Source organism: Phyllobates terribilis, unplaced genomic scaffold (genome assembly GCF_046119375.1).
Source record: "Phyllobates terribilis strain yellow unplaced genomic scaffold, ASM4611937v1 Scaffold_7__3_contigs__length_470593459, whole genome shotgun sequence".
Lineage (NCBI taxonomy): Eukaryota > Metazoa > Chordata > Amphibia > Anura > Dendrobatidae > Phyllobates > Phyllobates terribilis.
In genome coordinates, this window is record NW_027362767.1 from 113,833,773 (window position 1) to 113,847,088 (window position 13,316).

At 53.4% G+C, this 13,316-nt stretch overlaps 1 protein-coding gene across 1 annotated transcript in view; it reads right to left on the reverse strand.

The window, feature by feature from the left end:
• Positions 1-2,673: 2,673 nt before the first annotated feature.
• Positions 2,674-13,316, reverse strand: part of LOC141155381 (piRNA biogenesis protein EXD1-like) — a 107,950-nt gene continuing 97,307 nt past the window's right edge. Inside the window, exon 11 of the mRNA XM_073642252.1 lies at positions 2,674-2,825. Within this exon, the coding sequence (XP_073498353.1) occupies positions 2,700-2,825 (126 nt within the window). The 3' untranslated portion in view covers positions 2,674-2,699. The remainder of the gene's footprint in view (positions 2,826-13,316) is intronic.

Here is a 13,316-nt window from a genome sequence, read left to right on the forward strand (position 1 = left end):
ACCCTCAGCACAGTATGGGGGGACGGGGACCCTGAGCACAATATGGGGGGCGGGGACCCTGAGCACAATATGGGGGGAAGGGACCCTGAGCGCAGTATAGGGGAACGGGGACCCTGTGCACAGTATGGGGGGGGGGGGACATGTCTGCAACATGGGGACCTGGATGGGGGACATGTCTGCAACATTAGGACCAGGATGGGGGACCATGTCTGCAATATGAAGACCATGTCTGCAATATGAAGACCATGTCTGCAATATGGGCGACCTGGAGGGGAGACCATGTCTGCAATATGGGGGACCTGGAGGGGAGACCATGTCTGCAATATGGGGGCCCTGGAGGGGAGACCATGTCTGCAATATGGGGGACCTGGAGGGGAGACCATGTCTGCAATATGGGGGACCTGGAGGGGAGACCATGTCTGCAATATGGGGGACCTGGAGGGGAGACCATGTCTGCAATATGGGGGACCTGGAGGGGAGACCATGTCTGCAATATGGGGGCCCTGGAGGGGAGACCATGTCTGCAATATGGGGGACCTGGATGGGAGACCATGTCTGCAATATGGGGGACCTGGATGGGAGACCATGTCTGCAATATGTGGGCCTTAGAGGGGAGACCATGTCTGCAATATGCTGGACCTGGAGGGGAGACCATGTCTGCAATATGCTGGACCTGGAGGGGAGACCATGTCTGCAATATGGGGGCCTTGGAGGGGAGACCATGTCTGCAATATGGGGGACCTGGAGGGGAGACCATGTCTGCAATATGCTGGACCTGAAGGGGAGACCATGTCTGCAATATGCTGGACCTGGAGGGGAGACCATGTCTGCAATATGGGGGCCTTGGAGGGGAGACCATGTCTGCAATATGGGGGACCTGGAGGGGAGACCATGTCTGCAATATGGGGGACCCGGAGGGGAGACCATGTCTGCAATATGGGGGACCCGGAGGGGAGACCATGTCTGCAATATGGGGGACCTGTAGGGGAGACCATGTCTGCAATATGGGGGACCTGGAGGGGAGACCATGTCTGCAATATGGGGGACCTGGAGGGGAGACCATGTCTGCAATATGGGGGACCTGGAGGGGAGACCATGTCTGCAATATGGGGGACCTGGAGGGGAGACCATGTCTGCAAGATGAGGACCAGTTCAAAAGGTGTATAGAAAATAAAATGGTATCACTAAAAATGTCACTTTGTCATGCAAATAATGCGGCCCCCCAAATTAAATGTTTTTCCGTGTGCGGCCCATATGCCCAGCTGAGTTTGAGACCCCTGCTCTACACAGTGCTGAAGAACGCTCTGTCCCTGTCCATGACATCATCCCTCACAGTAGAAGCTCCATTCCAGTCACAGACCTGCTGGCAGGATGCAAAAAGAGAGAGGACGCCATAACAGAGAGGACGCCATAACAGAGAGGACGCCATAACAGAGAGGACGCCATAACAGAGAGGACGCCATAACAGAGAGGACGCCATAACAGAGAGGACGCCATAACAGAGAGGACGCCATAACAGAGAGGACGCCATAACAGAGAGGACGCCATAACAGAGAGGACGCCATAACAGAGAGGACGCCATAACAGAGAGGACGCCATAACAGAGAGGACGCAATAACAGAGGATTTGTTCCTGAGAAGCCAGGAGCTGGAACTACTTGAGCATGGTTCCAACCGAAGGCTAAATTGAGCCTGGAGAGTGATCTGAGGAGGTGATATGTGCAAAACGGGGCAGATGTAAAAATAGGTTATACTAGCAAAAATAAATGGAATATATAAAACCACATTGTGATACTGAGAAAAAGCATTTAAAGTGAGTCTGTCACCCCCTAAAGCCAGTTTAAACGAATCAGATGATCATGTAAGTGACCATGCCTCGATAATAATCATGTCTGATGCCTCATACCTGATTAGTTTATGTTAATTATCTAGAAAATTATCTTTAATACATCTGGAAATTTGGGTGCTCGGTGCACCTTTTGTATGGCCAAAACTTTCAGTGCAGTGTTCTTCCGGCCCTCCTCCTCCTCCTCCTCCTCCTCCGCTGATTGACAGCACTATCTGAACTGAAAACTCAGTCGTGCTTGTATATACTAACCTTGGGGCTGCAATCTCTTTCTTTGGGATCAGTATTCTTGGACCCAAACACACTAGATTGTGGTACCTTTTACTCTTGTCCTTGGTTTAAGGTACCAGCGCGTTCCCATGGGGAGTGGGCACAATCCATATGACTGTACAGTGGCTTTATACGAGCGGCGTATTCTCCATCATACAGCATGTAATACAGTATATACCTCAATTCTTTTTTTCAGAGTTTCACATGCAAAACAAAAGGGGAGACACACACCGAGGTTAAAAAAGAGCTCCATTGGGTAACATACTATAGGTGACCTGTCTGATCATTTCCATTCTCACTAATTCATACAAGTAAATGTATAAGTACCAGAAAATAAAAGAATTATCAAATTGTGGTAGACTACACATTCTTATGCAAATAAAAAAAGACAGGCAGAACTTACTTATTTTTGTGAATTTATTGTAATCAACCAACATCTGAACCATTACAAGTAGTGAGGTTGTGTCTACTGAACATTAACAAAGAACAAGCAAATTGCAACAGGTGTGGAAACGTATGAAGCAGATGCATCTTGGGGAACATGTGGGACCCCCGCCTCAAAATAGTTCCATGAATGTCGGACTTTACATTTCTTCCCTTATCAGGTGTCCTTGGGAAGTAACTTGATATAATCTCAAGGCCTTTTCTCTTCTCCTTTGCTGCAGTACACAAATCTGCTGAAGTTCTCTGGGAATCTGGCAGGAGGCGGCCTGCGGAGGAACACAACAAGAACAGATCTTAGGAGAGCTCAAGGTGGTCATGAGAAGAACCAAGGACACGCTCTCTGAATTCCATTATTTTATGCATCTCGACATAAACATCTGGTTTTCTGAAGTTCTTAAAATTAGGTATATAAAACCCCTGATGAACATCACAACAAATGATTAACATATATGACCAAAATGCAGTGCGTGAAAAATTAAGTACACCCCATGAATCAACACCTTCAGCATCAGCAACATGAAGTAATAGTTTTCTGTCTGTCACATCATTCTGGAGGAACGTGCCTACAGGATATACCGTGCCGGCCATGACAGTACTGCTAAACCAGCCAGCGGACAGCCTTCATACAAATGAGCTGCAATATCAGACATGGCCATAGAACAGCGTTAATCCAGTATAGGTCTTGAAATGTGGACGATAGGATTCACATAGGAAACAGCAATAATTCGGCTGGGAAGTAAATGATAGTGAGGCAAATGAGAAAGTGTCAGTGAGCTCATTCTGACGGTCCAATGGGGGAGTTTCTACCTCTATTTTCTGTCTTTTTAGCACCTCAGCTGATTTAGGATTACAGACCACATCAAAGTTGAACATGCAGAGCAACAAAAGTCTGTAAAAGCCAAACAGTGCAACATGCAAAGGTGCCACTGGCGAGAGGTAAAAGTGTGATGTGAGCATGCCCTCAGCTGTAGACGGAGGACGTGATTTTACCACAAAATACAGAACCCAGGAAGACTTACTGGTTGTAACGGGTCTGGGAGGCGGAACCTCTGAGCAACTTATACAAGGGGGCGGTCCTTGTAAGGAAGCGGGTGGCGACCAGGGAAGACAGGCAGGTAGTCACAGCAGGTGACCGGGGCAGTCTCTGGGTGAACGGGCAGGAGGTCACGGCAAGTGACCGGGACAGTCTCTGGGTGAACGGGCAGGAGATCACGGCAAGTGACCGGGGCAGTCTCTGGGTGAACGGGCAGGAGATCACGGCAAGTGACCGGGACAGTCTCTGGGTAAAGGGTAGGTACGACCTGTGACGGCTGAGCCTCCAGGTAGGCTAGCAGGCAGATGGCAGATGTGTGCTCCCAGGTGAGCAGGCGAGAGTCTCTGGATAAGCAGGTGGTCACAGCACGTGACGGCGGAGCCTCCAGGTAGGCTAGCAGACAGGTAGCAGATGAGCGCTCCAGGTGAGCGGGCAAGAGTCTCTGGACTGGCAGGTGGTCACAGCACGTGACGGCGGAACCTCCAGGTAGGCTAGCAGGCGGGTAGCAGGTGGGCGCTCCCAGGTGAGCGGTCAAGCTGGTCCATAGACAGACTGACAGGTGTCGGAAGGCAGACCGTCGGACCTCAGGCTAGCAAGCAGGTAAGCGGATAACAGGCAGGAATCAGACAGCAATCTGGCAGGAAACTGGCAGGTAACTGGAAACGGGACCTGAGGGCTGAAGCAGAGTAGTGAACAGTGCAACAACATTGCTCGGGCACCTCCATTTTGGAGGAGGTGCCTTATATATGGTGAAGTCCTCCGGCCATTGGCCGGGGACTCCTTAGGACGGCGCGCGCGGCCCCTTTAAGAGGGGGGGAGCGCGCGCCCTAAGCACCGTTGCCGGGAAGGAGCGCGCGCTGCCAGCAGAGCGGGAGGAGGACGCCGGGCTCGGAGCGGAGAGGTGAGGGGGAACAGCGTCCCTGCCTAGCAGAGGGCAGGGACGCCGACGCTACAGTACCCCCCCCTTTAGGCCCCACCTTTTTTAGGCCAGACAGAAATTTAGCAAGGATGAGAGGGGCATGGATGTTCTCCCGGGGCTCCCACGTTCTCTCTTCAGGACCAAACCCCCTCCAATCTACTAGAAAAAAGGTCTTTCCTCTTACCCTTTTTGTGGCCAGAATGTTCTCTACCTCAAACTCGTTTTCAGCGGAAACCGGAGCAGGAGGCGTACCTGTAGACTTGGAAAAAGAGTTAAGTACCACGGGTTTGAGGAGAGATACATGGAAGGAGTTAGGGATCCGCAAGTTGGCCGAGAGTTTCAATTTATAGGCCACTGGGTTGATCTGACTGATGACCTCCAGAGGACCGATGAACCGAGGCCCTAACTTATAGGAAGGAATCTTGAGCCGGACATACTTGGACGAGAGCCAGACCTTATCCCCTGGACGGAATTGAGGAGGATCCAGACGTTTTTTGTCAGCATGTCTTTTCATACGCTTGGACGACTGAAGGAGTGCGGACCGGGTACTCTCCCACAAGGAGGAAAATTTTTTAACAAGAGATTCCGCAGCCGGATTATCCACCGAGGTGGAGACGGGAAATGGGATCCGAGGATGCTGACCGAAGACTACAAAAAACGGGGATTTGGAGGAAGATTCGCTCTCGTGATTGTTGTAAGAGAATTCGGCCCATGGCAGGAGATCCACCCAGTCAGAATGGTGGGCATTAACGAAGTGCCGGAGGTAACTGGTCAGGATCTGATTGATCCGCTCCACTTGACCATTAGACTGTGGGTGGTAAGCGGAGGAGAAGTCCAGGGTGACGTCTAGCAATTTACAAGTGGCTCTCCAGAAACGTGAGGTGAACTGTACCCCACGATCCGACACGGTGTGGAGGGGCAGGCCATGAAGACGGAAGATGTGGCGGATAAAGTCTTTAGCCAGCTCGGGTGCAGACGGGAGGCCTGGCAGGGGAATAAAGTGAGCCATCTTGGAAAAGCGGTCAGCGACCACCCAAATGACCGTACAACCGGCAGAGACGGGGAGATCAGTTATGAAGTCCATAGAAATATGCTGCCAGGGGGCAGCAGGCACAGGAAGCGGAAGGAGGCGACCGGCTGGCAGGTGTCTCGGGACTTTGTTGCGGGCGCAGGACACACAGGCAGAAACAAAGTCTATTACGTCCTTGTGCAGGGTAGGCCACCAGTAGTGCCGGGTAATAAGCTGGAGGGTCTTTTTCTGACCGGCGTGGCCAGCTAGTTTAGACGAATGGCCCCAGTGTAGGATCTTCTTCCGATCAGGTACTGAAACGAACGTCTTACCGGGAGGGAGACTATTTAGACTCACGGGAGCCACTTGCATTACTCTGGCGGGATCGATGATATGTTTGGGTTCTTCCTCGAGATCGGACAAAAGAAAGGATCGGGACAAGGCGTCTGCTTTGATGTTTTTGTCAGCCGGGCGAAAATGAAAAACAAAATCAAAGCGACCAAAAAACAAGGACCACCGGGCTTGGCGCGGGTTAAGTCTCTGGGCATGCTGGAGGTAAGCCAAGTTCTTGTGGTCAGTGTAGATTATTACCGGGTGAAGAGCCCCCTCGAGTAGGTAACGCCACTCCTCCAATGCCAGCTTGATGGCCAATAACTCTCGGTCTCCTATGGAATAGTTGCGCTCAGAAGAGGAGAAGAGTTTGGAGAAGAAGCCACAAGTTACCATTCTCCCGGAAGACGATTTTTGGGTAAGTACCGCTCCGGCTCCAGAGGAGGAGGCGTCAACTTCCAGGAAGAACTGCTTGTTGCCGTCCGGGCGATGCAGCACCGGGGCGGAAGAGAAGGCCTGTTTTAAGGAAAGAAAGGCCTCCTCTGCTTCGGGCGGCCACTCTCTGGGATTAGTGCCCTTACGGGTGAGCGCGGAAATTGGGGCAGTCCGGGAAGAGAAGTGCGGTATGAAGAGGCGGTAGTAGTTGGCGAAGCCCAGGAACCGCTGAATAGCCTTCAACCCCTCCGGTCGAGGCCATTTCTCGATGGCAGACAGTTTCTCTGGATCCATTCGGAGGCCGGTCTGAGAAATAATGTAGCCCAAAAACGGAAGCGAGGTCTGCTCAAAGAGGCACTTCTCATATTTAGCGAAGAGGTGATTCTGCCCGAGCCTGAGCAGGACCTGAGGAACATCCCTCCGGTGAGTCTGAAGATCCAGAGAGAAGACCAAGATGTCGTCCAGGTACACCACTACGCAGGAGTAGAGAAGGTCCCGGAAGATGTCATTGACCAACTCTTGAAAGACGGCAGGAGCGTTACAGAGACCAAAGGGCATTACCAGATATTCATAGTGGCCGTCCCGGGTGTTGAATGCAGTCTTCCATTCATCCCCCTGACGGATACGGACCAGGTTGTACGCCCCACGGAGGTCCAGTTTGGTGAAGATTCTAGCCCCCCTCAGACGATCAAATAACTCCGGAATGAGCGGAAGGGGGTACTTATTCTTCACCGTGATCTGGTTAAGGCCTCTATAGTCTATACAGGGACGGAGAGAGCTGTCCTTCTTTTTAACGAAAAAGAAGCCTGCTCCCGCCGGGGAGGTAGATTTCCGGATGAATCCCCGGGCCAGATTCTCCTCAATATATTCGGACATCGACCGGGTCTCAGCAGCGGACAATGGGTAAATACGCCCACGAGGAGGAGTAGTACCGGGTAACAGGTCGATAGGACAGTCGTATGGTCTATGAGGGGGTAATGTCTCTGCCTCCTTTTTATTAAAGACATCAGCAAATGACCAATAAGGAATCGGAAGTCCAGGTAGATTAGTTGGGGTAGGAGAAGGACGGACGGGATGAACGGGAACCAAACAAGTCTTATGGCAGTCCTGTCCCCAACGAAGGACTTCTCCGGTCTTCCAGTCAAGCACGGGTGCATGTCTCTGGAGCCAAGGTAGGCCTAGTAAGAGGGCGTGAGAGAGTCCAGGCAGAACATGAAAAGAGATGCTCTCAGAATGCAGCATTCCCACCTGCAGAGTAATGGATTCGGTGATGAGTTGGATGGGACGTGGTAAGAGGCCCCCATCCACGGCAGCGACAGATAAGGGTACAGCCAGAGGTTTGGTGGGAATGCGGTGTTTTTCTACCAGGGACTGTGAAATAAGATTCCCGGCTGCTCCAGAGTCAAGTTGGGCTAGTTCGAAAAAATGGTTCTCCCCGCAGATAATTGAGAATGACAGCAGCAGAGATGGAGAGGATTTATTCTTGTCTAGGTCGACCTCTCTGAGCGAACCTAGACACAGGCGTTTCCCGACCTCTCCGGGCAGGTACGGATCCGGTGCTCCTTGCTGCCACAGTAGAAGCAGCTCCCCTCGGCACGGCGTAAGTCCTGACGGGTTTTGACCATCTTGGTCTGGTCGACCTGCATAGGCTCAGGAGAGTGTACCTGGGGTGAAACGGAGGGAGTGACGGGTTTCTGGAAGGTAGGAGCTAGACGTGGAAACCTCCTCTCACGGGTGACCTCTTTGGCACGCTCCTGGAACCGTAGGTCAATCCGGGTGGCAAGAGTTATTAAGTCATCGAGAGTGGTAGGAATGTCCCGACCGGCGAGTTCATCTTTAATACGGCCGGACAGACCCTCCCAGAAGACAGACACCAGAGCGTCGTTATCCCAGGCCAGCTCCGAGGCAAGGGTACGGAACCGTATGGCATATTGGCCCACGGTGAGACTTCCCTGACGGAGGCGTAGCAGAGACGATGCGGATGAGGTCTTCAGTCCGGGTTCGTCGAAGACTTTCCGGAAAGCCGTGAGAAAGGCAGGCAAGTCGGACACCAGGGGGTCTCCTCTCTCCCATAGAGGATTTAGCCAAGCCAGTGCCTCCCCCGTGAGATGGGACATTATGAAGGCTACTTTGGCCCGGTCGGAGTTAAACTGGTGGGACAGGAGTTCAAAGTGCAGGGTGCACTGGTTTATGAAGCCCCGAGCCAGAGCGGAGTCGCCTCCGAAGCGAGGAGGTGCAGAAAGCCGGGGTCCGGAGCAGGATACCATGGTATTGGTGGGCAGCGGAGCTGCCGGGTTGCGAGTCAAGACACTAGCGGTGGTTGCTGGTGGAGCAGTCAAAGTGTCCAGGCGAGAATTGACATTCCGCAGGTGACTCAGGATGGACTCCTGTTGGGACCTCTGACGGGACAGTTCATGACAAAGGTCCGAGAGCGAGGGAGCTTGGGTGCCACCGGGTTCCATGGCCCGAGCAAACTGTAACGGGTCTGGGAGGCGGAACCTCTGAGCAACTTATACAAGGGGGCGGTCCTTGTAAGGAAGCGGGTGGCGACCACGGAAGACAGGCAGGTAGTCACAGCAGGTGACCGGGACAGTCTCTGGGTAAACGGGCAGGAGGTCACGGCAAGTGACCGGGGCAGTCTCTGGGTGAACGGGCAGGAGATCACGGCAAGTGACCGGGACAGTCTCTGGGTAAAGGGTAGGTACGACCTGTGACGGCTGAGCCTCCAGGTAGGCTAGCAGGCAGATGGCAGATGTGTGCTCCCAGGTGAGCAGGCGAGAGTCTCTGGATAAGCAGGTGGTCACAGCATGTGACGGCGGAGCCTCCAGGTAGGCTAACAGGCAGGTAGCAGATGAGCGCTCCCAGGTGAGCGGGCAAGAGTCTCTGGACTGGCAGGTGGTCACAGCACGTGACGGCGGAGCCTCCAGGTAGGCTAGCAGACAGGTAGCAGGTGGGCGGGCAAGCTGGTCCATAGACAGACTGACAGGTGTCGGAAGGCAGACCGTCGGACCTCAGGCTAGCAAGCAGGTAAGCGGATAACAGGCAGGAATCAGACAGCAATCTGGCAGGAAACTGGCAGGTAACTGGAAACGGGACCTGAGGGCTGAAGCAGAGTAGTGAACAGTGCAACAACATTGCTCGGGCACCTCCATTTTGGAGGAGGTGCCTTATATATGGTGAAGTCCTCCGGCCATTGGCCGGGGACTCCTTAGGACGGCGCACGCGGCCCCTTTAAGAGGGGGGGAGCGCGCGCGCGCCCTAAGCACCGTGGCCGGGAAGGAGCGCGCGCTGCCAGCAGAGCGGGAGGAGGACGCCGGGCTCGGAGAGGAGAGGTGAGGGGAACAGCGTCCCTGCCTAGCAGAGGGCAGGGACGCCGACGCTACACTGGTCCTCTTCGTTAGTGGATTTTGTTGTGTGGCACCCCAGGGGTCTGGTTGCCACAGTAATAGAAATATTATGTCTGAGAGCAAGTGGGAGGTTTCTCTGGTCAGGAGCCCTTAAGCATGCAACACCGCCCGCCCAGACCTGGGAGGGGAGGAATCTGCCCTTAAAAACTGGGTCTGGGGCGGGATTAGGGAGTGAAATCCCAGACAGAGACGCAGTCTCGTCTGGAGAGCAGACACAGGGAAAGGAAGACCTAGGAGCTCTGTAGGAGCAGCAGCGAGTGCCAGGGGCTGGAAGCCCTGGCTGAAGACAATAAGACCGGACATGGAGTCCGAGGCTGTGGGGACATCCAGGTCCAGCAGCAGAATCCAACCGGCAGGGGATTCCAGGTCCTCTGGCCATAGAAGCCCGGAGGCACGGTCACAAGCAAGGGACCAGCACCGCCATCGTGGAGCGGAGGCTAACAGAAGGCCCCAAGTCACCGGCCATACGGGTGAGCACCACACGGTATACTCAGGGACGTGGGCTACTTCTACCCGCAAACAGCAAGGTAGCCAGGAAGAGTGCAGATAGATGGGGAGGCCTACAACTCCACCTGGCCAGGGGAAGATCCTGCTTGCTCACAGACTGACCAGGCCTCTACTGCTAACCAGTACTCCCGGGAGGGTCTGCGTTATAACATCAGTAAAGACCCTGAACTGCACTGCACGGACTCGGAGTTATTCCTGCTGCGCTCGTGCACCATCACGCCCATCATCCACACTAACTGCCCTGAGGCTATACTTCTCCAGTGGGGAGTCATCCCATTCTTAGCTGCATACACACAACACCGGCCTCAGCGGTCTGCCTTGCAGCGGCGGTCCCCACTGACCGCAATCCACGGGTGGCGTAGTCGGACAATTAATCTAAAACTCTTATAGTACTACTAAGACTGCCACGGACCGGGTCGCCGCCACACGGAGACTTCAACCTCCAGCATCCCACAAAAGGCCCGGTTCCGGGTTCCCCACGCGGCCCAGGGGGTGAGTCAGTTGCACTGATTGCCATCTTCACAGAAGTTTTGAGCTACAGTTCAAGGGTAAAATCCTATATTTGCTGTTCGTTAATCTGAAAGCAAGTCTCTTGTTGTGAAGCCTCCAACGTGGCAATATACTGGAGGAAATGACAGGATAGTCTGTTAGGAGAGGTGGGTGTGAGTTGTAAGAGAAAGGTTGGGGCAATTGCTTTACCTGAATTAGTGGCAAGGGCGGGAAACCTCATATATAATAGCCTGAGAGCCTGGCAGTAGCTTAAAAGGCAGGACTGCCCCTAATACTGCAGAGGCTCCCGATCAGGTTTGCCCCCAATACTGCAGAGGCTCCCGATCAGGACTGCCCCTAATACCACAGAGGCTCCCGGGTCAGGCCTGCCACTAATACTGCAGAGGCTCCCGATCAGGACTGGCCTTATTACTGCAGAGGCTCCCGATCAGGACTGCCCCCAATACTGCAGAGGCTCCCGATCAGGACTGCCCCTAATACTGCAGAGGTTCCCGATCAGGACTGCCCCCAATACTGCAGAGGCTCCCGATCAGGACTGCCCCTAATACTGCAGAGGCTCCCGATCAGGACTGCCACTATTACTGCAGAAGCTCCCGATCAGGACTGCCCCCAATACCGCAGAGGCTCCCGATCAGGACTGCCCCCAATACTGCAGAGGCTCCCGATCAGGACTGCTCCCAATACCGCAGAGGCTCCCGATCAGGACTGCCCCCAATACCGCAGAGGCTCCCGATCAGGACTGCTCCCAATACCGCAGAGGCTCCCGATCAGGACTGCCCCTAATACCGCAGAGGCTCCCGATCAGGACTGCCCCTAATACTGCAGAGGCTCCCGATCAGGACTGCCCCTAATACTGCAGAGGCTCCCGGGTCAGGACTGTCCCTAATACTGCAGAGGCTCCCGATCAGGACTGTCCCTAATACTGCAGAGGCTCCCGGGTCAGGACTGTCCCTAATACTGCAGAGGCTCCTGGGTCAGGACTACCACTAATACTGCAGAGGCTCCTGGGTCAGGACTGTCACTAATTCTGCAGAGGCTCCTGGGTCAGGACTGTCACTAATTCTGCAGAGGCTCCTGGGTCAGGACTGACACTAATACTGCAGAGTGGTCCAAATTAAATAAAAAAGTGGTCTATAGGGCGCTTTTTTTTTTTTAGGGCTAAAAAATAAATTTAATTAGCCCTTTCCACAACGCGTTTCGATAGTAAACTATCTTCCTCAGGTTTTTCACCTCTAGTGTTCATTCGTTCAGCGCCCTATAGACCGCTTTTTTATTTAATTTGGACCACTTTCAATCCCCCTTTGGGGGTTAGCGGCAGGAGCAGCTTCTAGTTAATCATTCTTAAATCCCCCCACTATAAAATTCCCCTTTGGCTGCTCAACTCAGGACCTGCGGTTGGGGGCTGCACTCTCCTAGCTTTCAGGACCTGTGGTGATGCACATCTGATCCTGAGTCATGTGATCTGTGGGCGGAGGACATGTGGCCTGCAATTTTGAAACCTGGAAGCTGTGAGCACGAGCGGCGGTCTGCAGCACATGGCACGTGGTGTGCCAAGCTACCTGTACCTTGCGGTGGGACGTGCCTGCTCCTCACATTTTCACACTAACACCGGAGTTGTGCAGGGGTGCACAACTCCAACAGGTGAGTGGCCTTTTGGCTATTTCCGTCACATCTACCTGTCAGGTCCTTCACATAGCGCGCTTTTTCTCCCTTTCTCTTCCACTAATACTGCAGAGGCTCCCGGGTCAGGACTGTCACTAATACTGCAGAGGCTCCCGGGTCAGGACTGTCACTAATACTGCAGAGGCTCCCGGGTCAGGACTGCCATCGATAAAGCAGAGGCTCCCGATCAGGACTGCCACAAATACCGCAGAGGCTCACAGTCAGGACTGCCACAAATACCGCAGAGGCTCACAGTCAGGACTGCCATCGATACCACAGAGGCTCCCGGGTCAGGACTGCCACTAATACTGCAGAGGCTCACAGTCAGGACTGCCACAAATACCGCAGAGGCTCACAGTCAGGACTGCCATCGGTACCGCAGAGGCTCCCGGGTCAGGACTGCCACTAATACTGCAGAGGCTCACAGTCAGGACTGCCACAAATACCGCAGAGGCTCACAGTCAGGACTGCCATCGGTACCGCAGCGGCTCACAGTAAGGCAGCTGAACTTCTTGGGTCATGATATGGAGGAGAGCACTGAAGGACCAGGCTCTGGATAATGGCCTTGGCTTGGTGGAATAAGCAGGGAGTCCTGCAGCAAAAGAAACAAAACTATACCCAGAGGATGGGTACACTGGATGTGAAGATGGGAGACCAGTGGGGTACAGCCTCCTGTACTTTCCCTTATCCATGAGAAAAGAAAAGGCATAACGCTTTTTGATGCAGCCACAGATGCCTTTAGTTGCTGACCATCAATTGTATGGGGCTAAAGAGTTAGGTCAATTAATTAATTGTAATTAATAGAAATCATTTTGTAGATTTATATGTATGTTAATAAAACATTATTGCAAAAGAATACAGGAGAAAGTCACCTGTTGGAGGAAACCTTTTTCCCCTGCAGGTCTACAGTCCCCTCATGTCTATGCGCTGGCTGGAGCCATGATC